Source organism: Nerophis lumbriciformis, linkage group LG22 (assembly GCF_033978685.3).
Source record: "Nerophis lumbriciformis linkage group LG22, RoL_Nlum_v2.1, whole genome shotgun sequence".
Classification (NCBI taxonomy): domain Eukaryota; kingdom Metazoa; phylum Chordata; class Actinopteri; order Syngnathiformes; family Syngnathidae; genus Nerophis; species Nerophis lumbriciformis.
In genome coordinates this window covers 773,540-801,251 of record NC_084569.2, presented here as the reverse complement: position 1 = coordinate 801,251, position 27,712 = coordinate 773,540, and the positions used below count along the sequence as shown (strand labels likewise).

Here is a 27,712-nt window from a genome sequence, read left to right as displayed (position 1 = left end):
TAATATATAAAGGGGTGGAAAAGTGACTATTACCTGCAGGGCAAACATTAGCTAACCAGAAGGCAATAACAATGTAAACAAAAACACCTGCTTAAAAGATCTAATACAAATGTCCCTGAGGAATGTAAGGTGGGAGTACTGTAATTACCTAACGTTACATTATTATTTTCCATAACAATTTAGCCCCCTCCACAATATTAACCCGACGTTAAAACAGAACTAGCTATTTATTGATTAGCAATTGCCGAATCATGTAACATTAGCTTAATGCTAAAAAGCCAGGTTACTATCACATTCTGTAACAGACAAATAATTTCATGTAGGCTAACGTTACCTACCTGCTACCTCTGTCTTTTTCTCGTTTCTCCTCCTCTTCTTTTCTCTTTTTTCTTCCCTGGGCACCTGACAGTTTTGGCCGTTTTGACATCTTGTGTTGATTTTTTGATGTGGTGACGTCCAAAAAGAGTCATGATACGGGAAGGGAGGGGCGCACCGTGCGGGGGGGGGGAGGGGCGTAATGTTGTAACAAATAATATTTCTATTAAATAGGCTTTACTTTGCATTTTAATTAACGTGGGATTATTTTTTGTATTTAGAAATAATAGTACCAACTTCTTTTTTTTTCTTTTTTCTCCAACATTTGTGGCACTGGCGTGGCGCCCCCTGATGGACGGCGCCCTTAGCATTTGCCTATACGGCCTATGCCACGGGCCGGCCCTGTGTCTCACCAACACACACACCACACATGTAAAGTGTTTGTCTCACCAACACACACAGCACACATGTAAAGTGTGTGTCTCACACATGTGTGCTGTGTGTCTCACCAACACACACACAGCACACATGTGTGTTGGGACAGTTCCCAAGTAGCACAGATGACTCACCACACCAACACACCTTCAGTTTAAGAGCATGTAATTGCAGAAAATGGTGTACTAAGTGTGGGGCTGACCATATGTTTGAGTAATTGAAGTGGATTAGTCATTTCATTGAATGGACATTTGCAGGAAGTGCAGAGTGCAGCCTGATGTACTTAAAGAGGATTGCATAGTAAATCAATGTATAATCTCTGGGGGGGGGAGGAAGTACACAACATTAAACACTGATCAAGTCCTGATATTCTGATCAATGGTGCTATGGTTTATCACAGTTTGTTTTAAAGGTGGCTAAATAATGATATCTGCATCTAGAATATCTCTTCTTAGCACTTCTCATCACTTTTTGTCAGAGTAAATCCACCATATAAAATGTATATATATATATATATATATATATATATATATACAGTAAGTTAAGTTCAAATAAGACGTGAGGTCTCTCACAAAGACATTCATACTCTGGTGAAAAGAAACAGTCAGCAGAAATAAACACAGCAATCAGCAGGAAGGCGTCTGTAAGGCCGTGAGACCCACTCTGTTCAAGCATCTCCTGGTGCTGAATCTTACACACACACACACACACACAGAATTGTATTTCATCATGTTATGTCGTAATGCGTTGAATTGAAGGCTATTCTTTTTTTCGTTTTGAATGTTTTTCTGGCACACGTTTTTGCAGCTGAGAAGTCAAATCGTACTAAAAATGTTGCTAAAACGATGACAAATAAATAGCATTTTGGCAGATTGCTTCCTGAGATTTGGAGTACAACTGCCGTACATGACATGTTTCCTATTGTTTATACAAGAATTAACACACACACACACACATATATATATATATATATATATATATATATATATATATATATATATATATATATATATATATATATATATATATATATATATATATATATATATATATGTATATGTCTTAATAAGGTTATCCAAAAAATAGTGCTCGATACCGTAGTAGAGCGCAATATATGTATGTGTGGGAAAAAAAATCACAAGACTATTTCATCTCTACAGGCCTGTTTCATGAGGGGGGGTACCCTCAATCATCAGGAGATTTTAATGGGAGCATTCGCATACCATGGTTTATATAGGGCACAGAGTGGGTGGGTACAGGCTGGTGTAGGGGCGTGGTGATTGGCTCATGTGTTACCTAGGAGGTGTTTCCGTCTATGGCGGCATGCTGTTACAATTTCGCTGCGCTTTTTTGAGGGATGACAGGTCTGGACGGTAAATAATAAACAGTTTCTCTTTCAAGCATAGGTTGCATCTTTTATTACCACTATTGTAAGGTGTGCTGGATGCAAGAATTTGCCATGTTATTGAATATTCAACATTATTGTCTTGGAGGTCCCAAATGTGTTTGCTGAGTTCTGTGGTATTTCGCAGGTTTTTGTTCCTGAAAGAAGCCTTGTGATTGTTCCATCTGGTTTTGAACTCTCCCTCGGTTAATCCTACATATGTGTCGGATGTGTTAATGTCCTTGCGTATTACCTTAGATTGGTAGACAACTGATGTTTGTAAGCACCCCCCGTTGAGAGGGCAATCAGGTTTCTTTCGACAGTTACAGCCTTTGTTGGTTTTATATATATATATATATATGTATATATATATATATATATATATATATATATATATATATATATATATACGTGTGTGTGTGTAATTATATATAACTACATAGACATATATATACTGTATATATATATACATATGTATATATATATACATATATACACACACACATATATATACTGTATATATATGTATGTATATATAAATATATACACATATATACATATAGATATATACATATATATTTACACATCTATCTATATATATATATATATACATACATACATATATATATACACATACATACATATATATACATACATATATATACACATATTTATATATATATCATATATATACATATATATATATATACTGTGTATATATATATACACCGTGTATATATATATATACTGTATATATATATATATATACTGTATATATATATACATATATAGTGTATTTATATACCATATATATATATATACATATATATACTGTGTATATACATATATATACTGTGTATATACATATATATATATATATACAGTATATATATATATATATATATATATATATATATATATATATATATATATATATATATATATATATATATATATATATATATATATATGTATGTATGGGGATGGCGTGGCGCAGTTGAGAGAGTGGCCGTGCCAGCAACCTGAGGGTTCCTGGTTCGATCCCCACCTACTACCAACCTCGTCACGCCCGTTATGTCCTTGAGCAAGACACTTCACCCTTGCTCCTGATGGGTGCTGGTTAGCGCCTTGCATGGCAGCTCCCTCCATCAGTGTGTGAATGTGTGTGTGAATGGGTAAATGTGGAAATAGTGTCAAAGCGCTTTGAGTACCTTGAAGGTAGAAAAGTGCTAAACAAGTATAACACATTTACCAAAAAATATGACTTTTTTATCTTTGTGTAAAATATTGGACACAGTGTGTTGTCAAGTTTATGAGATGTGATGCAAGTGTGACACTATTGTTCTTTTTTTAAAATGTTTTTATTTGTTATAAATGTCTGTAATGATAATGTCAATGAGGGATTTTTAATCACTGCTGTGTTGGAATTGTCACTAATATTGATGCTGTTGTTGATAATAATCATTTTTGTTTGACTGCTTTTGGATTGTTTTGTGTCATGTTTGTGTGTCCTCTCACTTGCTCTGTTGGTTGCTAAAAAAATAAAAATAAATAAATGTTAGAATATTTGTACCTAAGTTATTACAAAACGTTGTGTTTCAAGCAGACAAAAGCTGTCTTTGAACCTATCAAGCAAAAGGCTTGTAAAACTCCACTATGTAGGATGGGAGGCAACATGAAGGTGTTCTGTTTCTTTCATGTATTGTAATCAACAGAAATATATTGTTTTGACCCAAGAACTACCAAGCGGAGAGGAAGCAGGGCCCAGGCCCGGCCCTAACCAATCTGGCGCCCTAGGCAAGATTTTAGGTGGCGCCCCCCCACATCGGCAGTGAAGTGTATATACTCACAAGAAACCGAATAGCTTTGTCTTTGACCTTTTTTTTTTACTTACAACTATACCTAATATATAAAGGGGTGGAAAAGTGACTATTACCTGCAGGGCAAACATTAGCTAACCAGAAGGCAATAACAATGTAAACAAAAAACACCTGCTTAAAATATCTAATACAAATGTCCCAGAGGAATGTAAGGTGGGAGTACTGTAATTACCTAACGTTACATTATTATTTTCCATAACAATTTAGCCCCCTCCACAATATTAACCCGACGTTAAAACAGAACTAGCTATTTATTGATTAGCAATTGCCGACTCATGTAACATTAGCTTAATGCTAAAAAGCCAGGTTACTATCACATTCTGTAACAGACAAATAATTTCATGTAGGCTAACGTTACCTACCTGCTAACTCTGTCTTTTCTCGTTTCTCCTCCTCTTCTTTTCTCTTTTTTTCTTCCCTGAGCACCTGACAGTTTTGGCCGTTTTGACATCTTGTGTTGATTTTTTGTTGTGGTGGGGGGGGGGGATGTTGTAACAAATAATATTTCTATTAAATAGGCTTTACTTTGCATTTTAGTTAACGTGGGATTATTTTTTGTATTTAGAAATAATAGTACCACCTTTTTTTCTCTTTTTTTTTTTCTTCTCTCCAACATTTGTGGCACTTGCGTGGCGCCCCCTGATGGACGGCGCCCTTAGCATTTGCCTATACGGCCTATGCCACGGGCCGGCCCTGGCAGGGCCTGACACCCCTCAAGACGACCTTTTTTTTTTTTAAACTGTTTTACGACCTTTTCTTTGAACTGTTGGTAATCAAAGGTGATGGCTGTTTACGACCTCCGTCCCTTAGAAACAGCTGTTGCCATGTAATCAGGGAAAGCCCAAATAAAAAAGGAGGCGTACAATCTTACGTCAGAGCGTGGTGGGAATCTACAAGAGTACGGCCCAGACGTTTTCTCCTCAATTGAGCCAAATTTAATTATGTCTCTGTTTAATTCTTTGCTTCTTGTCTTGTTTAATAGATGTCATCAGTGTTTGAACCTGACAATAAAAAAATAAGCTACTCAATGCAAACGTGTCTAAACTTTAGACTTCCAATCTTCTTTGAACAACACTTTTTTTGGACATGTGTCACAAAAAAAGTGTTGTTCAAAAAGGCACGAAAAGTTCTTAGAATAATTATGTATAAGTTATCACACAACTCTTATGCTTAAAGGCCGTTGCTATAGTTATTATCTATTGTGCTCAACTTGTTATCTTCCACTGCAAGTTGTCTCGCAGCAGCAGTTTCTGACTTCTAGCCCGGCTGCGGACTTCAAGTACCTCAACGAAGATAAGACGACAACACGCCGACAAAGCAGAGCCAGGGCGAAATCTCGAGCTCAAGCACATTTGCATTCTGATGCGATAAGGGGGCTGCTTGCGTAATATGTGACCCCCTCCCCCTAGAAGCAGCCTCAGTGATGTTAACTCGGGAACTCCCGAATAAATAGAGGAGCGTGTGGGGCTGTACCATAGAGCGTGGTGGGAGACTGTAACTGAGTGTGCAGCACCATATGTCTCTCCTCATGAGCAAAATTGAAAGAAGAAGAAGAACAAGCATGAGATGACCGCTATCAGATTAGAGAGTGAGAACAATGACACGACAAAGTCCCTCAGTCCAGTTTCTTCATTTTATTCAGTGATAAATAACGTCCTACGGTCACAGGCTCGTGTGTGTGTCGACATCCCGTCGAGGCAAGAAACAAACTAAGAGCGGGCCGACGTCGCCGCAATTTGAAATGAATACAAATGATGAGGTAAAGAAGTTCTCTTTGTTTTTGTACACGTTTGTGGTGAAACCATAGCTGGAGAATGCTTCCTAATACCTGCCTGTGTGTGTGTGTGTGTGTGTGTGTGTGTGTGTGTGTGTGTGTGTGTGTGTGTGTGTGTGTGTGTGTGCATTAGCAAAGAAAAAGAGGTTATGGCACAAATACTGAACCCACAGAGAAAGAGCGGCCACTGCGAAGAGGAAACAAATGCAAAACAACTCTTAAGACTTGTGATTGTTGCCAATAGGGTTGCAAAGGGGTGGAAAGTTTCCGGTAAATTTACGGAAAGTTTCCGGAAATTTACCACGGGAAGTGAAGCTCGGGAAGTTTGGAAATATTGACCATTTTTTGGATTATTCAAAGTTGGACACCGTCCATGGGAATTAATGGGAATATATGGGAATTAATGGGAATATATGGGAATTAATGGGAATATATGGGAATTAATGGGAATATATGGGAATTAATGGGAAATGAATTGTAATGTATGGGAATCAATGGGAATGTATGGGAATTAATGGGAAATTAATGGGAATAAATGGGACTATATGGGAATTAATGGGGCTATATGGGAATGAATGGGAATTAATGGGAATATATGGGAATTAATGGGAATATATGGGAATTGATGGGAATATATGGGGAATTAATGGGAAATGAATGGGAATGTATGGGAATTAATGGGAATGTATGGGAATTAATGGGAATATATGGGAATTAATGGGAATATATGGGAATTAATGGGACTGTATGGGAATTAATGGGAATGTATGGGCTTGAATAAGAATATATGGGAATTAATGGGAATATATGGGAATGAATGGGAATATATGGGAATTAATGGGAATATATGGGAATTAATGGGAAATGAATTGTAATGTATGGGAATCAATGGGAATGTATGGGAATTAATGGGAAATTAATGGGAATAAATGGGACTATATGGGAATTAATGGGGCTATATGGGAATGAATGGGAATTAATGGGAATATATGGGAATTAATGGAAATATATGGGAATTGATGGGAATATATGGGGAATTAATGGGAAATGAATGGGAATGTATGGGAATTAATGGGAATGTATGGGAATTAATGGGAATATATGGAAATTAATGGGACTGTATGGGAATTAATGGGAATGTATGGGCTTGAATAAGAATATATGGGAATTAATGGGAATATATGGGAATGAATGGGAATATATGGGAATTAATGGGAATATATGGGAATTAATGGAAATTTATGGGAAATTAATGGGAATATATGGGAATGAATGGGAATATATGGGAATGAATGGGAATATATGGGAATTAATGGGAATATATGGGAATTAATGGGAATATATGGGACTATATGGGAATGCATGGGAATATATGGGAATTAATGGGAATATATGAGAATTAATGGGACTATATGGGAATTAATGGGAATGTATGGGCATGAATGGGAATTAATGGGACTATATGGGAATGAATGGGAATATATGGGAATGAATGGGAATTTATGGGAAATTAATGGGAATATATGGGAATGAATGGGAATATATGGGAATGAATGGGAATATATGGGAATTAATGGGAATGAATGGGAATATATGGGACTATATGGGAATGCATGGGAAATTAATGGGAATATATGGGAATTAATGGGACTATATGGGAATTAATGGGAATGTATGGGCATGAATGGGAATATATGGGCATGAATGGGAATTAATGGGAATATATGGGAATGAATGGGAATATATGGGAATTTATGGGGAATTAATGGGAATATATGGGAATGAATGGAATGAATGGGAATATATGGGAATTAATGGGAATATATGGGAATTAGTGGGAATTAATGGGACTATATGGGAATGCATGGGAATTAATGGGAAATTAATGGGAAAATATAGGAATATATGGGAATGAATGGGAATGAATGGGAATATATGGGAAATTAATGGGAATATATGGGAATGAATGGGAATATATGGGAATGAATGGGGAATTACAATGATGATATATTATTGGGCACTTGTCTATATGCTGCTGCATCTTTGTGGCATTTTTGACGTAGCTCTTTGCACAGTATTTGCAAATGTACACCGCCTTTCTGCCTACATTGGTGGGGGTGAAATGTCTCCACACATCAGATGGTGTACGTGGCATTATTCTCTTTGTATTGATTTATTCTTGTAAAACACTAACGCAATGCCACACACAGATATAAATAGTCAGCCGAACAATTGGAGTAGTCTTTAAAAATGTTTGACTGATGGACAAATGAATAGAAACAGGCCAGATGAATAAATGAAACATGCTAAATCAAACTATAAGCTACATTCTTGTATGACAACAGAAACGACACCTTTTCATTTAGTATTTGCTACTTCAACTTTACACATCACAACAAAAAGGTAAGTTCGGATCGCTAACGTTGTTAGCATAAAGGAATGGGATTTAACATAGAGACAATTGTAGTGTGTAGCATGCTCTGTGCATGTGATGGAGGAATGCACAGTGCAGGGTTGACATTCTACTTAATTTGCATGAAATCTGGTTAAAGTTTAAGTTAAAGTAGCAATGATTGTTACACACACACTAGGTGAGGTGAAATGTGTCCTCTGCATTTGACCCATCCCCTTGTTCACCCCCTGGGAGGTGAGGGGAGCAGTGAGCAGCAGCGGTGGCCGCGCCCGGGAATCATTTTTTGGTGACTTAACCCCCAATTCCAAGCAGGGAGGTAATGGCTCCCATTTTTATAGTCTTTGGTATGACTCGGCCGGGGTTTGAACTCACGACCTACCCATCTCGGGGCGCGACACTCTAATCACTAGGCCACTGAGCAGGTTGTTTGAGCTAATAATCAAGCTGCGAGATCTAGCATGTTGCATTCAATGTTTATTCCCATGAATTCCCATGGAAAGTTTCCAACTTTGAATATGCCCGGAATTTTGCAACCCTAGTTGCCAACACACACACACACACACACACACACACACACACACACACACACACACACACACACACACACACACACACACATGCTCAACATGATTTAGTATCCCACCTTTTTCTATTAAATAACAACACTTTTGGGCTCTGGAGGGGCATTGCTATTTCCCCACTAGACAACACATCTCTGTGTAACATGTGCAGGTGTGTGTGTGTGTGTGTGTGTTGCATTGACAAAAGTCAAGAGCAGCACACATAAATGGAGCTGACCTGCAGTCCCTGTGCCTTCATGGTTATATCCAGAAAAAGAAAAAAAAAAAGACTCCATTGCTTCCTCTCTCAACCTTAAAGGAGAATACCACCGATTGTCAACACTCACAGGGAGCATTTTCTCAACAACTGCAGCTTATTCCTTGAAATAAGTCCACACTCTTATTTGGCAACCAAAAGTCTTTCAGAAACAAAGTACGACTGTACACACGGAAAGAGGAGGAACGTCAAGTTCACAGTCTACATTCTAATATTTACATGTCCCCCCTTATGGACAAAAATGGACTTTTTGAACGATGCTCTAAAAGTAATGTGTCCCTACGGCATGTTTATGAGAAACAAACATAAACTATCTCACTTGTTTGTTCCACTTCTGCCGCTTGCATTTCAGCTTCTGGGTTTTCATGACGTCAGGAAGAAAAAAAAACCTCTGCTTTGAGATAGATTAGCATATATATGTATATATACACATATATATATGTCTATATATACACTCACACTTGTATATATACATATATGTCTATATATAGACATATATAATAAATATATATATATATATATACACATTAGAGATGCGCGGTTTGCGGACACAACCGCGGAGTCCGCGGATTATCCGCGGGTCGGGCGGTTGAAATAAAAAAAAATTAGATTTAAATAGATTCAGGCGGGTGGCAGTTAAACCAATTGGTAAATATATATACATAGTTAAATGTTGTTACCCACATACGAAAAACGAGCAGGCACCTGCAGCATATGCCACAACAGAAGAAGAAGAAAAAAAAGAGATGGCAACGCCGGCAGCAAACGTGGTACGCGACAAACTAAAAAAGGGAATACTAAAGACCAGGGTAAAAAAAGGCCAGAAAAGTTCAGCGTGGACTCGTTTTTATGAGGTTGTAAATCAGGATGATAGTAATGCTGGCTACGTGATTTGCAAGAGCTGCGACGCTGTTTATGTCTACGACAGTCACAAAAACCGGGACATCTAACATGGTGCATCACATTTGTGCAAAACCCCCGAACCTCCACAAACACCCTGAGCATGAGCAGTTTCGTCCGCCGTGATCCCAGAAGAGTGCCACGGGATGTTAAAACAAGATAGAACGCAGCTGCCTGCGGCAGTTTGAGTGGCGCGAGCGCGCTTGGAGGTGCGCTCAGCGCGGCACCCAGATGATTGCGCACTGGTGTGCGTCTGGGCCGTGACAGCGTGGCGCGCATTGAATGTCTCTGCTGCATTGGATCAGTCTCCTTTCTTTAACAGGCAAAAGCTTCATAACCTCACTAATGCCTTGCATCGTCTATATTAGATATATAACAACGGGCGGGTGCGGTTTTGATTAAATGTTAGTTCGGGTGTATGGCGGATGGTTGACGACTTTTGTGATGCGGTTGCGGATGAAATAATTGCCTATCCGCGCATCTCTAATACACACATATATATATACATGTATACATATGCACATTGCACACACATACATACATACATATACACGTACACTATATTGCCAAAAGTATGGTGGCCAGTCATCCAAATGATGAGACTCAGGTGTCCTAATCACTAGGCCCAGTGTATCAAATCAAGCACTTAGACATGGAGACTGTTTCTACAAACATTTATAAAAGAATGGGCCGCTTTCAGTGATTTCCAGCGTGGAACTGTCATAGGATGCCACCTGTGCAACAAATCCAGTCGTGACATTTCCTCGCTCCTAAATATTCCAAAGTCAACTGTGGGCTTTGTTATAAGAAAATGGAAGATTTTGTGAACAACAGCAACCAAGTGGTAGGCCACGTAAACTGACAGAGAGGTCAGCATAGTGCAAAGACTTTCTGCACAGTCACTTGCTACAGAGCTCCAAACTTCATGTGACTTACCAATTAGCCCACGTACAGTACGCAGAGAGCTTCATTTTGGGAACAACAGCAACTCAGCCGCCAAGTGGTAGGCCACGTAAACTGACAGAGAGGTCAGCATAGTGCAAAGACTTTCTGCACAGTCAGTTGTTACAGAGCTCCAAACTTCATGTGACTTACCAATTAGCCCACGTACAGTACGCAGAGAGCTTCATGGAATGGGTTTCCATGGCCATGCAGCTGCATCTAAGCCATGCATCAGCAAGTCCAATGCAAAGTGTGGGATGCAGTGGTGTAAAGCACGTCGCCACTGGACTCTAAAGCAGTGGAGACGCCTTCTCTGGACTGATGAATCACACTTTTCCATCTGGCAATCTGATGGACCAGTCTGGGTTTGGAGATTGCCAGGAGAACGCTACATTTCGGACTGCATTGTGCCGAGTGTGAAATTCGGTGGAGGAGGAATTATGGTGTGGGGTTGTTTTTCAGGAGTTGGGCTTGGCCCCTTAGTTCCAGTGAAAGGAACTTTGAATGCTCCAGGATACCACAACATTTTGGACAATTCCATGCTCCCAACCTTGTGGGAACAGTTTGGAGCGGGGCCCCTTCCTCTTCCAACATGACTGTGCAACAGTGCACAAAGCAAGGTCCATAAAAGACAGACTCTGGTGTGGATGAACTTGACTGGCCTGCACAGAGTCCTGACCTGAACACGATAGAACACCTTTGGGATGAATTGAGAGCCAGGCCTTCTCCACCAACATCAGTGTGTGACCTCACCAATGCGCTTTTGGAAGAATGGTGGAAAATTGCTATAAACACACTCGGCAACCTTGTGGACAGCCTTCCCAGAAGAGTTGAAGCTGTAATAGCTGCAAAAGGTCATATTGAGCCCTATGGGTTAGGAATGGGATGGCACTTCAACTTCATATGTGAGTCAAGGCAGGTATTTTTGGCAATATAGTGTATATACACACACACATACAAGTATACATAAATACATATATATACACACACATATATACTGTATTTTTCGGATTATAAGTCGCACCAGAGTATAAGTCGCACCTGCCGAAAATGCATAATAAAGAAGGAAAAAAACTATGAAAAAAACTGTGACTTATAGTCCGAAAAATACGGTATATATATATTTATATGTATGTATACATACAAAAAAATGTTTATATCGTACAAAAGTTCATTTATGTCAGTAATTCAACTTCAAATGTCAAACTAATATGTGACATAAAGTCATTACAGTACTTGCAAAGTGAGATTTATTTCTTATAAGTTTTGAAAACCCCAAATTCTCTGAGATATAATTCTATTTTTAAGCCGTGATCATCAAAATCATATCAAAAGAAGGCTTGAAATATCTTGAGTTGCATGTTATGATTCTATGTCATGTATTAGTTTCACCTTGTAACTGCCGAAATACACAAACCTTTTCACGATATTATATATATATATTGTTCAGTTTCACCTGTACTTCAAGAAAAAAAAGAGAAACATATATACTTCACTACACATCTTAAAATGAAGCCAGGAGCTCAGCCAACTCTCCTTGAAGCTGCAAGTCTGATATATATTATATTTCAGCAACTAATCAATGTGAGTGTCATGTTAGCACGGCAGCTCACAGAGCTATGCTAGTGTTGCTACTGTTTGTCCCCTTCTTAATGCTACCTTAGACACGTGCAGAGTTGTAGTCTAGACCAGACACGTGCACACTCCTGCTTCTCGGAGACAAACATTAAACATTAAACCTGCTATGCAAAACCAACAATTCTTAATTATCGGTAGCAGTTTTTGTGTATTTGGGACATGCATAAGTCCCAACATTTGGAAATTAATCAATAAAGGCATGGTAAAAAAATATTTATAAAACAATCTTGCCTCCTTCAGACGTCATCCAAACAAGCCATTTGGAATTTGCCCAATTTGTGATGTCATAGACTATCTCCATATATGGTTACATTTTACCCAAATAGCTTTGCGTGAGTCCACAGTTGTAGTCAAAAACATACTTGCCAACCCTCCCGAATTTTCCGGGAGACTCCCGAAATTCAGCGCCTCTCTTGAAAACCTCCCGGGACAAATATTCTCCCGAAAATCTCCCAATTTTCAGCCGGAACTGGAGGCCACGCCCCCTCCAGCTCCATGCGGACCTGAGTAAGGACAGCCTTTTTTCATGATGGGAGGACAACAGGGTGACAAGAACTAAATCATCCAGACTAGAGATAAATTGTATTATTATGTTTATCTTACCTAAAAATAAATATATTTATTAATTAAAAAACAAACAAAAAAATACAAATAAATTTTTACTATATTTTGCTAAAAACATCAAAATTAATTGTATTTTTATTTGTATTTTTTCTGACTCCTTATTACATCCAGCCATAGAATTATACATTAAAATAAACATATTTGAAATAATTAATTTTAAATTATCATAATTCATTTAAAATGACCATATTTAATTATTAAAATAATTGCTTGTTTATCAACAACTTTAGCATTTTATTCATTACATTTTGAAGCTCTCAGAAGCCAAGTTATGTTATATTCCTTAATATTTATTTATGCAAGTTTGAAGTATCAATTATCTAAACACAGTTTTGTTTGCATATTTTCAGGATGTAGATATATATATATATATATATATATATATATACATACAGGTAAAAGCCAGTAAATTAGAATATTTTGAAAAACTTGATTTATTTCAGTAATTGCATTCAAAAGGTGTAACTTGTACATTATATTTATTCATTGCACACAGACTGATGCATTCAAATGTTTATTTCATTTAATTTTGATGATTTGAAGTGGCAACAAATGAAAATCCAAAATTCCGTGTGTCACAAAATTAGAATATTACTTAAGGCTAATACAAAAAAGGGATTTTTAGAAATGTTGGCCAACTGAAAAGTATGAAAATGAAAAATATGAGCATGTACAATACTCAATACTTGGTTGGAGCTCCTTTTGCCTCAATTACTGCGTTAATGCGGCGTGGCATGGAGTCGATGAGTTTCTGGCACTGCTCAGGTGTTATGAGAGCCCAGGTTGCTCTGATAGTGGCCTTCAACTCTTCTGCGTTTTTGGGTCTGGCATTCTGCATCTTCCTTTTCACAATACCCCACAGATTTTCTATGGGGCTAAGGTCAGGGGAGTTGGCGGGCCAATTTAGAACAGAAATACCATGGTCCGTAAACCAGGCACGGGTAGATTTTGCGCTGTGTGCAGGCGCCAAGTCCTGTTGGAACTTGAAATCTCCATCTCCATAGAGCAGGTCAGCAGCAGGAAGCATGAAGTGCTCTAAAACTTGCTGGTAGACGGCTGCGTTGACCCTGGATCTCAGGAAACAGAGTGGACCGACACCAGCAGATGACATGGCACCCCAAACCATCACTGATGGTGGAAACTTTACACTAGACTTCAGGCAACGTGGATCCTGTGCCTCTCCTGTCTTCCTCCAGACTCTGGGACCTCGATTTCCAAAGGAAATGCAAAATTTGCATGGTTGGGTGATGGTTTGGGGTGCCTTGTCATCTGCTGGTGTCGGTCCACTCTGTTTCCTGAGATCCAGGGTCAACGCAGCCGTCTACCAGCAAGTTTTAGAGCACTTCATGCTTCCTGCTGCTGACCTGCTCTATGGAGATGGAGATTTCAAGTTCCAACAGGACTTGGCGCCTGCACACAGCGCAAAATCTACCCGTGCCTGGTTTACGGACCATGGTATTTCTGTTCTAAATTGGCCCGCCAACTCCCCTGACCTTAGCCCCATAGAAAATCTGTGGGGTATTGTGAAAAGGAAGATGCAGAATGCCAGACCCAAAAACGCAGAAGAGTTGAAGGCCACTATCAGAGCAACCTGGGCTCTCATAACACCTGAGCAGTGCCAGAAACTCATCGACTCCATGCCACGCTGCATTAACGCAGTAATTGAGGCAAAAAGAGCTCCAACCAAGTATTTCTATGTGGGCTTTGTACCGAGGATGTCGTTGTGGCTTGTGCAGCCCTTTGAGACACTTGTGATTTAGGGCTATATAAATAAAGATTGATTGATTGATTGAGTATTGTACATGCTCATATTTTTCATTTTCATACTTTTCAGTTGGCCAACATTTCTAAAAATCCCTTTTTTGTATTAGCCTTAAGTAATATTCTAATTTTGTGACACACGGAATTTTGGATTTTCATTTGTTGCCACTTCAAATCATCAAAATTAAATGAAATAAACATTTGAATGCATCAGTCTGTGTGCAATGAATAAATATAATGTACAAGTTACACCTTTTGAATGCAATTACTGAAATAAATCAAGTTTTTCAAAATATTCTAATTTACTGGCTTTTACCTGTATATATATATATATATATATATATATATATATATATATATATATATATATATGAAATACTTGACTTGGTGAATTCTAGCTGTCAATATACTCCTCCCCTCTTAACCACGCCCCGCCCCACCCCTGACCACGCCCCCCGCCCCCCGAAATCGGAGGTCTCAAGGTTGGCAAGTATGGTCAAAAAGATCCTTGTTTTTCTCTACCCTCTTGTTGTGGGGCAGACTGGCTCGTAGATGCACGTGCATCCTCCGCTGTTGCCATTTCTAATACAAAAATGAGCGTAAAGTTCTAACTTTTATCCGTATGAAAGCACTAAAACTACAACATGGCTGACGGGGGGAGAGGATGAGGTCAAAGTGGAGGCACGTAAGAAAGACCACCTACAAAACTGTGCGTCCTGAAGAGATGGTCAGAAAACTGCTCGAAGATAGTCTGTAAAAAAAAAAGATCTGTGCAAAATTTGGACTAAAGAACCACCATGACATGTTCTGTGGACCACAAGAACATATTACATGTGGAAAGCTACTGGCGTGCGAAACAGTTTTACAAAAGCCAAAAGCAGTGAAGTTGTCAGGTTGTGTAAATGGTAAATAAAAAGAGAATAAAACAACTTATATTCAATTGAATAGACTGCAAAGACAAGATATTTCATGTTCACACTGAGAAACTTCTTTTTTGGCAAATAATCATGAACTTAGAATTTTAATGGCAGCAACACATTGCCAAAAAGTTGTCAGAGGGGCATTTTTACCACTGTGTTACATGGCCTTTCCTTTTAACAACACTCAGTAAAGGTTTGGGAACTGAGGAGACACATTTTTGAAGTGGAACTCTTTCCCATTCTTGCTTGATGTACAGCTTAAGTTGTTCAACAGTCTCCCTTCTCATATTTTAGCCTTCACATTTTCAATGGGAGACAGGTCTGGACTACAGGCAGGCCAGTCTAGTACCCGCACTCTTTTACTATGAAGCCACGCTGTTGTAACACGTGGCTTGGCATCGTCTTGCTGAAATAAGCAGGGGCGTCCATGATAACGTTGCTTGGATGGCAACATATGTTGCTCCAAAAGCTGTATGTACCTTTCAGCATTAATGGTGCCTTCACAGATGTGTAAGTTACTGTCGGAGGCAGATATTTTCATATATCCGTATTTAAGTGTTACTTCTATATTTTCATAATCATATTACAAAACAGCTAGTGTTCTTCTTCTAATTGTGGTCTTTTGGTTGTCTGCAAGTACTGCAGTGTTTCCCACACATTCATTTATTTGTGGCGGCCCGCCACGAAAGAATTACGTCCGCCACAAATGGATTTTTCGGCTTTTGACTCGCTCGACCGCTCATAAAAGCAATAAGACTCTGTCTGTGAATGTTGCTTGTAGTTACAACTCCGGTGCAGTAGGTAGCGGTAGCCTACTATGCATTGTAACTCCGCCAATAGCACTTAATTCACCTGGTGGGCCAGAAGAAGAAGAAGACGGCGGAGTAAAAGAACGGACCGACCGGATCAAAATACGAGGGTAATATAGGTTGTAGGTAGATAAGTTATAGCTGCATCGCTCGCGGCTCGTCATATATTTAACGTTAATCCGCGATTTCACCGAGCGTTTCACTGACGGTGAGCAGCCTGACGCTGCTTCATTAACACCGCCGCTGTTGTCACGTCACGTGTTACCATACCGACGAGCTAACGTGTCCAGGTTATAACCCTGTTGTCAATAAACACACGTGGAGACGGTGCTTCAGATACTGCATTAATAATGAAGCTAAATTGTCCACTGTCCACTGCAGCATGTGAATGCAATGAAAAGAATAAAATCTGAGCCAACCAGCTGTTAAAATGTTGTCTAGGTTAATGTTTTGGCCATTAAAGGCCCTTCATTTCAAGATTTCAACTGTGATCGGGCTTTAAACAGGTGGCTGACCTGTTCAGATGAGTGTAACTCAGGGGTGCTCACACTTTTTCTGCAGGCGAGCTACTTTTCAATTGATCAAGTCGTGGGGATCTACCTCATTCATATATATAATTTATATTTACTTATTTATGAAATATATGTTTTTGTTAACAAGTTAAAGGTGTTTAATGATAATGCAAGCATGTTTCACACATATAGTTAATATTGTTAATAAATTAAAGGTGTTTAATGATAAGACAAGCATGTTTAATACATATAGTTAATATTGTTAACAAGTTAAAGGTGTTTAAAGATAATACAAGCATGTTTAACACATATTGTTAATAAATTAAAGGTGTTTAATGATAATACAAGTATGTTTAATACATATAGTTAATATTGTTAACAAGTTAAAGGTGTTTAATGACAATACAAGCATGTTTAACACATATAGTTAATATTGTTAACAAGTTAAAGGTGTTTAAAAATAATACAAGCATGTTTAACACATATAGATTCCTTTCTTTCATGAAGACAAGAATATAAGTTGGTGTATTACCTGATTGTGATGACTTGCATTGATAGGAATCAGACAGTGGTGCTGATAATGTCCGCATTTTCGAATGGAGGAGAAAAAAAGTCCTCCTTTCTGTCCAATACCACATGAAAGTGGTTGGTTTTTGGCATCTTATTTGTCCAGCTTCCGTACTACTTTGTATACACTTTACAAGAAATACATTGTCGGCAAACTCCATAGCTTGCTAGCTTGTGCACGCCAGCTTTCTGAGACTCTTATTTTGTTAGCGCAACTGTGCAGTCGGTCTTTGGAGTTTTGACGACAGGTACGGCGCCAGAGTCTGTTGAAATAAAGTGTTTCTCGCCTTCCTGTCGGTAATTTTAATGAGCTAAATATGTACATAAAGTGTTGTACTTATATTCCAACTCCGCGCTCTTCTTGGTCATCGCCGCTGCCGCCGTCAACCCCCGCCCCCCGACCACACCACCACAAATAGATGCCTGTCCTGTGGGAAACACTGTACTGTGTGCTAACCTTGACTTTGGAATGTAAGGACGACAGATACTTCTTTCCTTATCTCTTCTTGTGTCCAGCTGCGGGGGGACAATGGGCATGTGTTTGGGCTGGAAAGACAAGACAGCGAGGGTGGGAGGGAGAGAGACTTTATAGAATAGAAGGTTTCCATATTTTAGATCAGACCATCTTAGCTGCGTGATTGAATGTTCTATGCTGGACTGGTCTCATTATATTTACAAAGCTTTGCAAATATATTACAAAATACCTATTCTGTCTCTGGTGGTTCTTCTACTCAGCTTCAAGTGTCGTAAAGAGCTTGGGAGCGACCAGAAACTTGAATTCCCTGGGAGGAACAACTGGTCCAAACGCAACATTACCCATGCCTTGGGCACTAATACACCCCCATACCATCACACATGCTGGCTTTTACACTTTCACCCTAGAACAATCCGGATGGTTCTTTTCCTCTTTGGTCCGGAAGACACGACGTCCACAGTTTCCAAAAACAATTTGAAATGTGGACTCGTCTGACCACAGAACACTTTTCCACTTTGAATCAGTCCATCTCAGATGAGCTCGGGACCAGCGAAGCCGGCAGCCTTTCTGGGTGTTGTTGATAAATGGCTTTCGCTTTGCATCGTAGAGTTTTAACTTGCACTTACGGCAAACTGTAGTTACTTACAGTGGTTTTCTGAAGTGTTCCTGAGCCCATGTGGCGATATCCTTTACACACTGATGTGGCTTTTTAATGCAGTACCGCCTGAGGGATCGAAGGTGCGTAATATCATGGCTTACGTGCAGTGATTTCTCCAGATTCTCTCAACCTTTTGATGATATTACAGAGCATAGATGGTGAAATCCCTAAATTCCTTGTTGAGAAATGTTGTTCTTAAACAATTTGCTCAGGCATTTGTTGACAAAGTGGTGACCCTCGCCCCCGTCCTTGTTTGTGAATGACTGAGCATTTCATGGAAGCTGCTTTTATACCCAAGCATGGCACCCACCTGTTCCCAATTAGCCTGTTCACCTGTGGGATGTTCCAAATAAGTCTATGATGAGCGTTCCTCAACTTTCTCACTCTTTTTTGCCACTTGTGTCAGCTTTTTTTGGAAACATGTCGCGGGCATCAAATTCCAAATGAGCTAATATTTGCAAAAAATAACAAGGTTTCTCAGTGTGAACATGAAATATCTTGTCTTTGCAGTCTATTCAATTGAATATAAGTTGAAAAGGATTTGTTGTATTCTCTTTTTATTTACCATTTACACAACGTGACAACTTCACCGCTTTTGGGGTTCGTACTATAAACCATCTAAATTCCAGGATCAAGTTTGTTATATTTTGGACAACAGGTATATTTAAATTGTTTAAATAATATGGAACCTTGAAAATGACCCTAATGCAAGCTGTTGTATTCAGTGGCATTCTCCTCTATGGTGTGTGTGTGTGTGTGTGTGTGTGTGTGTGTGTGTGTGTGTGTGTGTGTGTGTGTGTGTGTGTGTGTGTGTGTGTGTGTGAGTCTCAGAGAGCTCAACCACCATCCTCTCATTTGAAGCTGCTCTCACACACACACACACACACACACACACACACACACACACACACACACACACACACACACTTGTTATATGATGTGAGAGGCAAGCAGTGGCCTGGTTTCACTCATTTACACTCCAAATACTTGTGTGGAAAGGCGAACACAAAAATGTACATCAAGAGAAAAAAACAAAAAGAAGACAAAAGTGAAAAACGAGGGCGGTCGGTGACGGTGTGTGCCAAGGGTGGGGAAGGGCGGGCGTCAGCAGGTCGTGGAGGGCTTCAGTGGTCCTCAAGAAGTGTGTGCCAGAATGCTCCCTGCAGTTGCCATGACAGTGGCACATAGAACCCACAGAGAACCGTGGGACAGCTGCCCTCCATCTCTTCGCCCCCCCCCCCCTCTTAAACGCCCTTCTTTGTGTGTTGATGTATTTTCATTTCAGGAGTTCAATACGTCATTAAAGTCCCCAAAAAAACTCACCCGAGTTTGTCATCCTAAGATTTTCCCGTCGTTGCGTGTTCTGCAAAATCCCACCTTTTTGTGGAAAGCCTCAGCCTGGGAGGCAAACTTTGCCTGCAAAGAGCAGTCCCACGATGGTGAAGAAGATGGAGAGGACGAAGAGCACATAGGAGGAGCCCACCACGGTGTTGTTGGGCAGCTTGTATGGTTGGCCTCCCACTTCGTTGATGTAGAAGCCTATGGGGAAGATGAGCGCCGCCATGCAGAACAGGATCACTGGGGGGGGGGGGGGGGGGGGGGGGGGGGGGGGGGGGGGACACAAAGTACATAAATACACTGCAACAAGTGAAATCTAAGCATACTTGCCAACCTTGAGACCTCCGATTTCGGGAGGTGGGGGGTGGGGGGGCGTGGTTAAGAGGGGAGGAGTATATTTACAGCTAGAATTCACAAATATATATATATATATTAGAGATGCGCGGATAGGCAATTATTTCATCCGCAACCGCATCAGAAAGTCGTCAACCATCCGCCATCCACCCGATGTAACATTTGATCAGAACCGCACCCGCCCGTTGTTATATATCTAATATAGACGATGCAAGGCATTAGTGAGGTTATAAAGCTTTTGCATGTTAAAGAAAGGAGACTGATCCAATGCAGCACAGACATTCGCGTGCCACGCTGTCACGACCCAGACGCACACCAGTGCGCAATCATATGGGAGCCGCGCTGAGCGCACCTCCAAGCGCGTCTCGCTGCCGGCGACGGCCGGGTATGTGCCCGACGCTCCAGCGCCATCCATTTTCAGGGCTAGTTGATTCGGCAGGTGGGTTGTTACACACTCCTTAGCGGGTTCCGACTTCCATGGCCACCGTCCTGCTGTCTATATCAACCAGGGTGAGCCCCACCCCTTTCGTGAGCGCACTGCGCGCGGAGTGACCCCTGTTACGCGCCCCCGGCAACAGGGGTGGCGGGCAGGTAAGCTGCGCGGGCGGAGTGACCCCTGTTACGAGCCCCCGGCCACGGGGGTGGCGGGCAGGTAAGCTGCTTACCTGCTGCGCGTGACGCCGGCCGCGGCGAAGGCGGACGAGGCGGGGTGTCGGTGCGGTGGGCGCGGTAGTGACCCTGGACGTGCGTCGGGCCCTTCTCGCGGATCGCCTCAGCTACGGCTCCCGGTGGGGCCCTCTCGGAGGGAAGGGGCCCCGGTCCCGGACCCCGGCGAGGCGTCCCTTCTCCGCTCCGTAAAAGTGTCCATCTCTTTTTCTTTTTTTTTCTTCTGTTGTGGCATATGCTGCAGGTGCCTGCTCGTTTTTCGTATGTGGGTAACAACATTTAACGATGTATATATATTTACCAATTGGTTTAACTGCCACCCGCCTGAATCTATTTAAAATCTAATTTTTTTTTATTTCAACCGCCCGACCCGACCCGACCCGACCCGACCCGACCCGCGGATAAAATCTAATTTTTTTTAATTTCATCCGCCCGATCCGCGGATAATCCGCGGACTCCGCGGTTGTGCCGCGCATCTCTAATATATATATTTATATATATATATATATATATATATATATATATATATATGTGTGTGTATGAAATACTTGACTTTCAGTTAATTCTAGCTATATATATATATTTATTTATTTTATTATATATATAAATAAAATAAATACTTGAATTTCAGTGTTCATTTATTTACACATATACACACACATAACACTCATCTACTCATTGTTGTACTTGAAAGTACAATGCAATACAATTCCTGGGCAAAGGCACCTATCAAATACACAGTAATGAAAACACAGTTGTTCTACTAACTGTACTGTGTGTTATGAGAGTAGAGTATGTGTGTGTGTGGCCCTTTAATAGGTGACAGCATGTGAGGTGAGTGACGTCAGTGAGTGTGTGGGCGAGAGAAGAGAGGGAGCGGTAGCGTGAGTGCGGGGAGGGACTCGTTGGTTTTGTGTTGGATTGGCTGTGTGCAAGCAATCAATTAAGCAAGATTTGCAACTAATTGCTGGACTCATCATTCACCCTAAATCGTCCACTGTGGAGACCCACTGCCGGGTAAGGTGAAGGGTGTTGCCCCGAGCATACATCGGCCCTGGAGAAGTGTCTCCCCTGCGCTCTTCGACTACGGTCTCGTTCTTCTGCTTCGTCTCCTTGTGTGCGTACACTGGACTCAGGTCCGCATGGAGCTGGAGGGGGCGTGGCCTCCAGCTCCGACTGAATTCCGGGAGATTTTCGGAAGAAAATTTCTTCCGGGAGGTTTTCGGGAAAGGCGCTGAATTTCGGGAGTCTCCCGGAAAATCCGGGAGGGTTGGCAAGTATGAATCTAAGTAAAATGAAATATGTCAAATAAGGCTGACATTTGCTTATTTTCTGTCTGATAAGATCATTCTTCTCACTAAGCAGATTTTATGTTAGAGTGTTTTACTTGTTTTAAGGGTTTTGGTCCTAAATGATCTCAGTAAGATATTACAGCTTGTTGCTGAGATGTGATGACCTATATTGAGTAAAACATGCTTGAAACTAGAATATCAAGTGTTGCAAAGCTGTGTCATCAACACTCACAAGTATAAAACGACTTTTTTAAAGTATCCATCCATCCATCCATCTTCTTCCGCTTATCCGAGGTCGGGTCGCGGGGGCAGCAGCCTAAGCAGGGAAGCCCAGACTTTCCTCTCCCCAGCCACTTCGTCCAGCTCTTCCCCGGGGATCCCGAGGCGTTCCCAGGCCAGCCGGGAGACATAGTCTTCCCAACGTGTCCTGGGTCTTCCCCGTGGCCTCCTACCGGTTGGACGTGCCCTAAACACCTCCCTAGGGAGGCGTTCGGGTGGCATCCTGACCAGATGCCCGAACCACCTCATCTGGCTCCTCTCGATGTGGAGGAGCAGCGGCTTTACTTTGAGTTCCTCCCGGATGACAGAGCTTCTCACCCTATCTCTAAGGGAGAGCCCCGCCACCCGGCGGAGGAAACTCGTTTTGGCCGCTTGTACCCGTGATCTTGTCCTTTCGGTCATAACCCAAAGCTCATAGGTGAGGATGAGAACGTAGATCGACCGGTAAATTGAGAGCTTTGCCTTCCGGCTCAGCTCCTTCTTCACCACAACGGATCGATACAGCGTCCGCATTACTGAAGACGCCGCACCGATCCGCCTGTCGATCTCACCATCCACTCTTCCCTCACTCGTGAACAAGACTCCCAGGTACTTGAACTCCTCCACTTGGGGCAAGATCTCCTCCCCAACCCGGAGATGGCACTCCACCCTTTTCCGGGTGAGAACCATGGACTCGGACTTGGAGGTGCTGATTCTCATCCCAGTCGCTTCACACTCGAACCGATCCAGTGAGAGCTGAAGATCCTGGCCAGATGAAGCCATCAGGACCACATCATCTGCAAAAAGCAGAGACCTAATCCTGCAGCCACCAAACCAGATCCCCTCAACGCCTTGACTGCACCTAGAAATTCTGTCCATAAAAGTTATGAACAGAATCGGTGACAAAGGGCAGCCTTGGCGGAGTCCAACCCTCACTGGAAACGTGTCCGACTTACTGCCGGCAATGCGGACCAAGCTCTGACACTGATCATACAGGGAGCGGACTGCCACAATCAGACAGTCCGATACCCCATACTCTCTGAGCACTCCCCACAGGACTTCCCGAGGGACACGGTCGAATGCCTTCTCCAAGTCCACAAAGCACATGAAGACCGGTTGGGCAAACTCCCATGCACCCTCAAGGACCCTGCCCAGAGTTTATACTTTTTTAAAGTAATAATTTCTTATTTCAAGCATGGAAAAAAAATCATGATTTTGACACAATTGTGTCTCATAATTAAAACAGATGACAGCCAAATGGACTTTGCTGTTTTATTTCCAATGAAACAATAGAAAATAGGTACTCATATAGTAGTACAGTTGGCACAGTACAGTAAACTAACAGTTAATATTTAAACATTTAACATGTGACATTTCTAACAATTTTGAATATTAATGCACAATGAATTCTTCAAATATATAATTAAAAATGTTTTGGCCGGGGGCCGGGCTGTATATATGCGCACTAATTGACTGAGAGAGCACACACTTGGCGCGATGATGTCATGTTATCCATGGAAAAATGCATTTTTAGACAATATGATTTGCCTGAGCGGCTAGGAGACCCCGAGAGTAACAAGCGCTTGCCTTGTTGCCTTTCCATTAAGAACAATAAATTAGTTTTTAGTATAAGTTTGCTGGTTTCAAGAAATGTAATATCATTATGTCAAGATAATGGCACTAGCATTTATTTCATTTAAGAATATTTTTCAACATACTGTATTTAGCAAAAAGGTGTCATTTTTTTTTTTTCTATCAAGAAAAGTGCACTTATTAGTGAGAATATACTTATTTTAAGCTATTTTGGGGTTCATTGAGGTCAGCTAATTTGACTTGTTTTGGAAAGTCTTGACAAGCCAAATGTTCTTGTTCTATTGGCAGATCATTTTGCTTAGTTCAAGTAAAATACCCCTCATTTTTGTATTTTTTTTTCTTGTTTTTGAACACTGACTTTTTGCAGTGTACAGTACAGTGCTACGTCAACTTACACCTACTTCCCAGTATTCTCCCATATGAGCGGTCTCTCGGTTTTTTGTTATGCTTTGGGCGATATGGCCTTTTATTAATATGTGGATATGTTTAGTCCATGTCACCATACACCATATACAGGTAAAAGCCAGTAAATTAGAATATTTTGAAAAACTTGATTTATTTCAGTAATTGCATTCAAAAGGTGTAACTTGTACATTATATTTATTCATTGCACACAGACTGATGCATTCAAATGTTTATTTCATTTAATTTTGATGATTTGAAGTGGCAACAAATGAAAATCCAAAATTCCGTGTGTCACAAAATTAGAATATTACTTAAGGCTAATACAAAAAAGGGATTTTTAGAAATGTTGGCCAACTGAAAAGTATGAAAATGAAAAATATGAGCATGTACAATACTCAATACTTGGTTGGAGCTCCTTTTGCCTCAATTACTGCGTTAATGCGGCGTGGCATGGAGTCGATGAGTTTCTGGCACTGCTCAGGTGTTATGAGAGCCCAGGTTGCTCTGATAGTGGCCTTCAACTCTTCTGCGTTTTTGGGTCTGGCATTCTGCATCTTCCTTTTCACAATACCCCACAGATTTTCTATGGGGCTAAGGTCAGGGGAGTTGGCGGGCCAATTTAGAACAGAAATACCATGGTCCGTAAACCAGGCACGGGTAGATTTTGCGCTGTGTGCAGGCGCCAAGTCCTGTTGGAACTTGAAATCTCCATCTCCATAGAGCAGGTCAGCAGCAGGAAGCATGAAGTGCTCTAAAACTTGCTGGTAGACGGCTGCGTTGACCCTGGATCTCAGGAAACAGAGTGGACCGACACCAGCAGATGACATGGCACCCCAAACCATCACCCAACCATGCAAATTTTGCATTTCCTTTGGAAATCGAGGTCCCAGAGTCTGGAGGAAGACAGGAGAGGCACAGGATCCATGTTGCCTGAAGTCTAGTGTAAAGTTTCCACCATCAGTGATGGTTTGGGGTGCCATGTCATCTGCTGGTGTCGGTCCACTCTGTTTCCTGAGATCCAGGGTCAACGCAGCCGTCTACCAGCAAGTTTTAGAGCACTTCATGCTTCCTGCTGCTGACCTGCTCTATGGAGATGGAGATTTCAAGTTCCAACAGGACTTGGCGCCTGCACACAGCGCAAAATCTACCCGTGCCTGGTTTACGGACCATGGTATTTCTGTTCTAAATTGGCCCGCCAACTCCCCTGACCTTAGCCCCATAGAAAATCTGTGGGGTATTGTGAAAAGGAAGATGCAGAATGCCAGACCCAAAAACGCAGAAGAGTTGAAGGCCACTATCAGAGCAACCTGGGCTCTCATAACACCTGAGCAGTGCCAGAAACTCATCGACTCCATGCCACGCCGCATTAACGCAGTAATTGAGGCAAAAGGAGCTCCAACCAAGTATTGAGTATTGTACATGCTCATATTTTTCATTTTCATACTTTTCAGTTGGCCAACATTTATAAAAATCCCTTTTTTGTATTAGCCTTAAGTAATATTCTAATTTTGTGACACACGGAATTTTGGATTTTCATTTGTTGCCACTTCAAATCATCAAAATTAAATGAAATAAACATTTGAATGCATCAGTCTGTGTGCAATGAATAAATATAATGTACAAGTTACACCTTTTGAATGCAATTACTGAAATAAATCAAGTTTTTCAAAATATTCTAATTTACTGGCTTTTACCTGTAATAGGGCGCATTAAAGGAGTCATATTATGATTATTTTCTAAATGGAAAAGACTTCCTTGTGGTCTACATAACATGTAATGGTGGTTCTCTGGTCAAAATGTTGCATAGATGATGTTTATGGGGCCATGTCCTTCACTATGTAATAAGTAACAGCGGATGTTATCTCCTTGTGTTTGTGACTATGTTTTTCATATGGTGTTGATCTGTAAATGGAAGACGTCAGGCTCATTTGTCAGTGCAGGTTGTTTCGGCATTTTTTTGGGTGTGGAGATGTTAACGTGCAGAGTTTCAAGCACTCTTCATTCTCTCGCGGGTGTGTGTGAGCAAACACAAAAACTCCCTGAGTATTGTCGGAGGCAGACATTTACATATATCCGAATTTAAGTGTTACTTCTTTTATTTCATAATCATATTACAAAACAGCTAGTGTTTTTCTTCCAATTGTGGTCTTTTGGTTGTCTGCAAAAACTGTGTGCTTAACCTTGAGTGAGGAATGTAAGACAGAGAGATAATGGGCATGTGTTTTGGCTGGAGGGACATGACTGCCAGGGTAGGCAGTCATGTTACAGAATAAACACATTTGAAAAAACAAGTGCAACTGTACTTATTTGCACAAAAGTGTTAACATTGTATTTCCATGGCATATTGCATTGTAACTAGTTCCACAGCAGTTTCTGTCCTGTTCTTACCTTATCTCATTGATCTCATCTCATACTGTATGTGTGTTGATGTGTGCGTACACATGAAAAACATAACAAATATATGAACATAACAATGAACAGAGTTGTACTTTTTAGATGTCAGGGCCCTATGCAATATGTACACATATTCTTAATATAGTTTACAGTTTAACTGACCTTTATTTGACTTTGTTTGTCTTTTTGTAGGTGGCTAAAATACGCGGTGCTGCTGACCGCCGTCTAACGTTACGTTACTGTGTGTGATACATTGACTAAAGTAATGTTACTGTGTGTGATACATTGACTAACGTTACGTTACTGTGTATGATACATTGACTAACGTTACGTTACTGTGTGTGATACATTGACTAACGTAACGTTATGTGTAGGTACCTCATGCAACCCTGCTTAAAAAAAATCACTTGACAAAAAGTATGAATAAGGTAGCGAACTGCAGTGGACGCAACAGATTGCCGTGTTTGCAATGACGTTATAACCATAGACATCTTATAAGTAGATGCAGCATTGGTTGCTGCGACGTGAGCAATTTGGCCGCCATCTTGAAGGGGTGATGAGGAGCCGG

General features: G+C 40.8%; 1 protein-coding gene across 1 annotated transcript in view; it reads right to left on the bottom strand.

Annotated features, from left to right (window-relative positions):
• Positions 1 to 19,716: 19,716 nt before the first annotated feature.
• Positions 19,717 to 27,712, bottom strand: part of LOC133596155 (uncharacterized protein C16orf52 homolog B) — a 66,655-nt gene continuing 58,659 nt past the window's right edge. Inside the window, exon 3 of the mRNA XM_072915801.1 lies at positions 19,717 to 20,422. Coding sequence (XP_072771902.1) covers positions 20,238 to 20,422 — 185 coding nt within the window. The 3' untranslated portion in view covers positions 19,717 to 20,237. The remainder of the gene's footprint in view (positions 20,423 to 27,712) is intronic.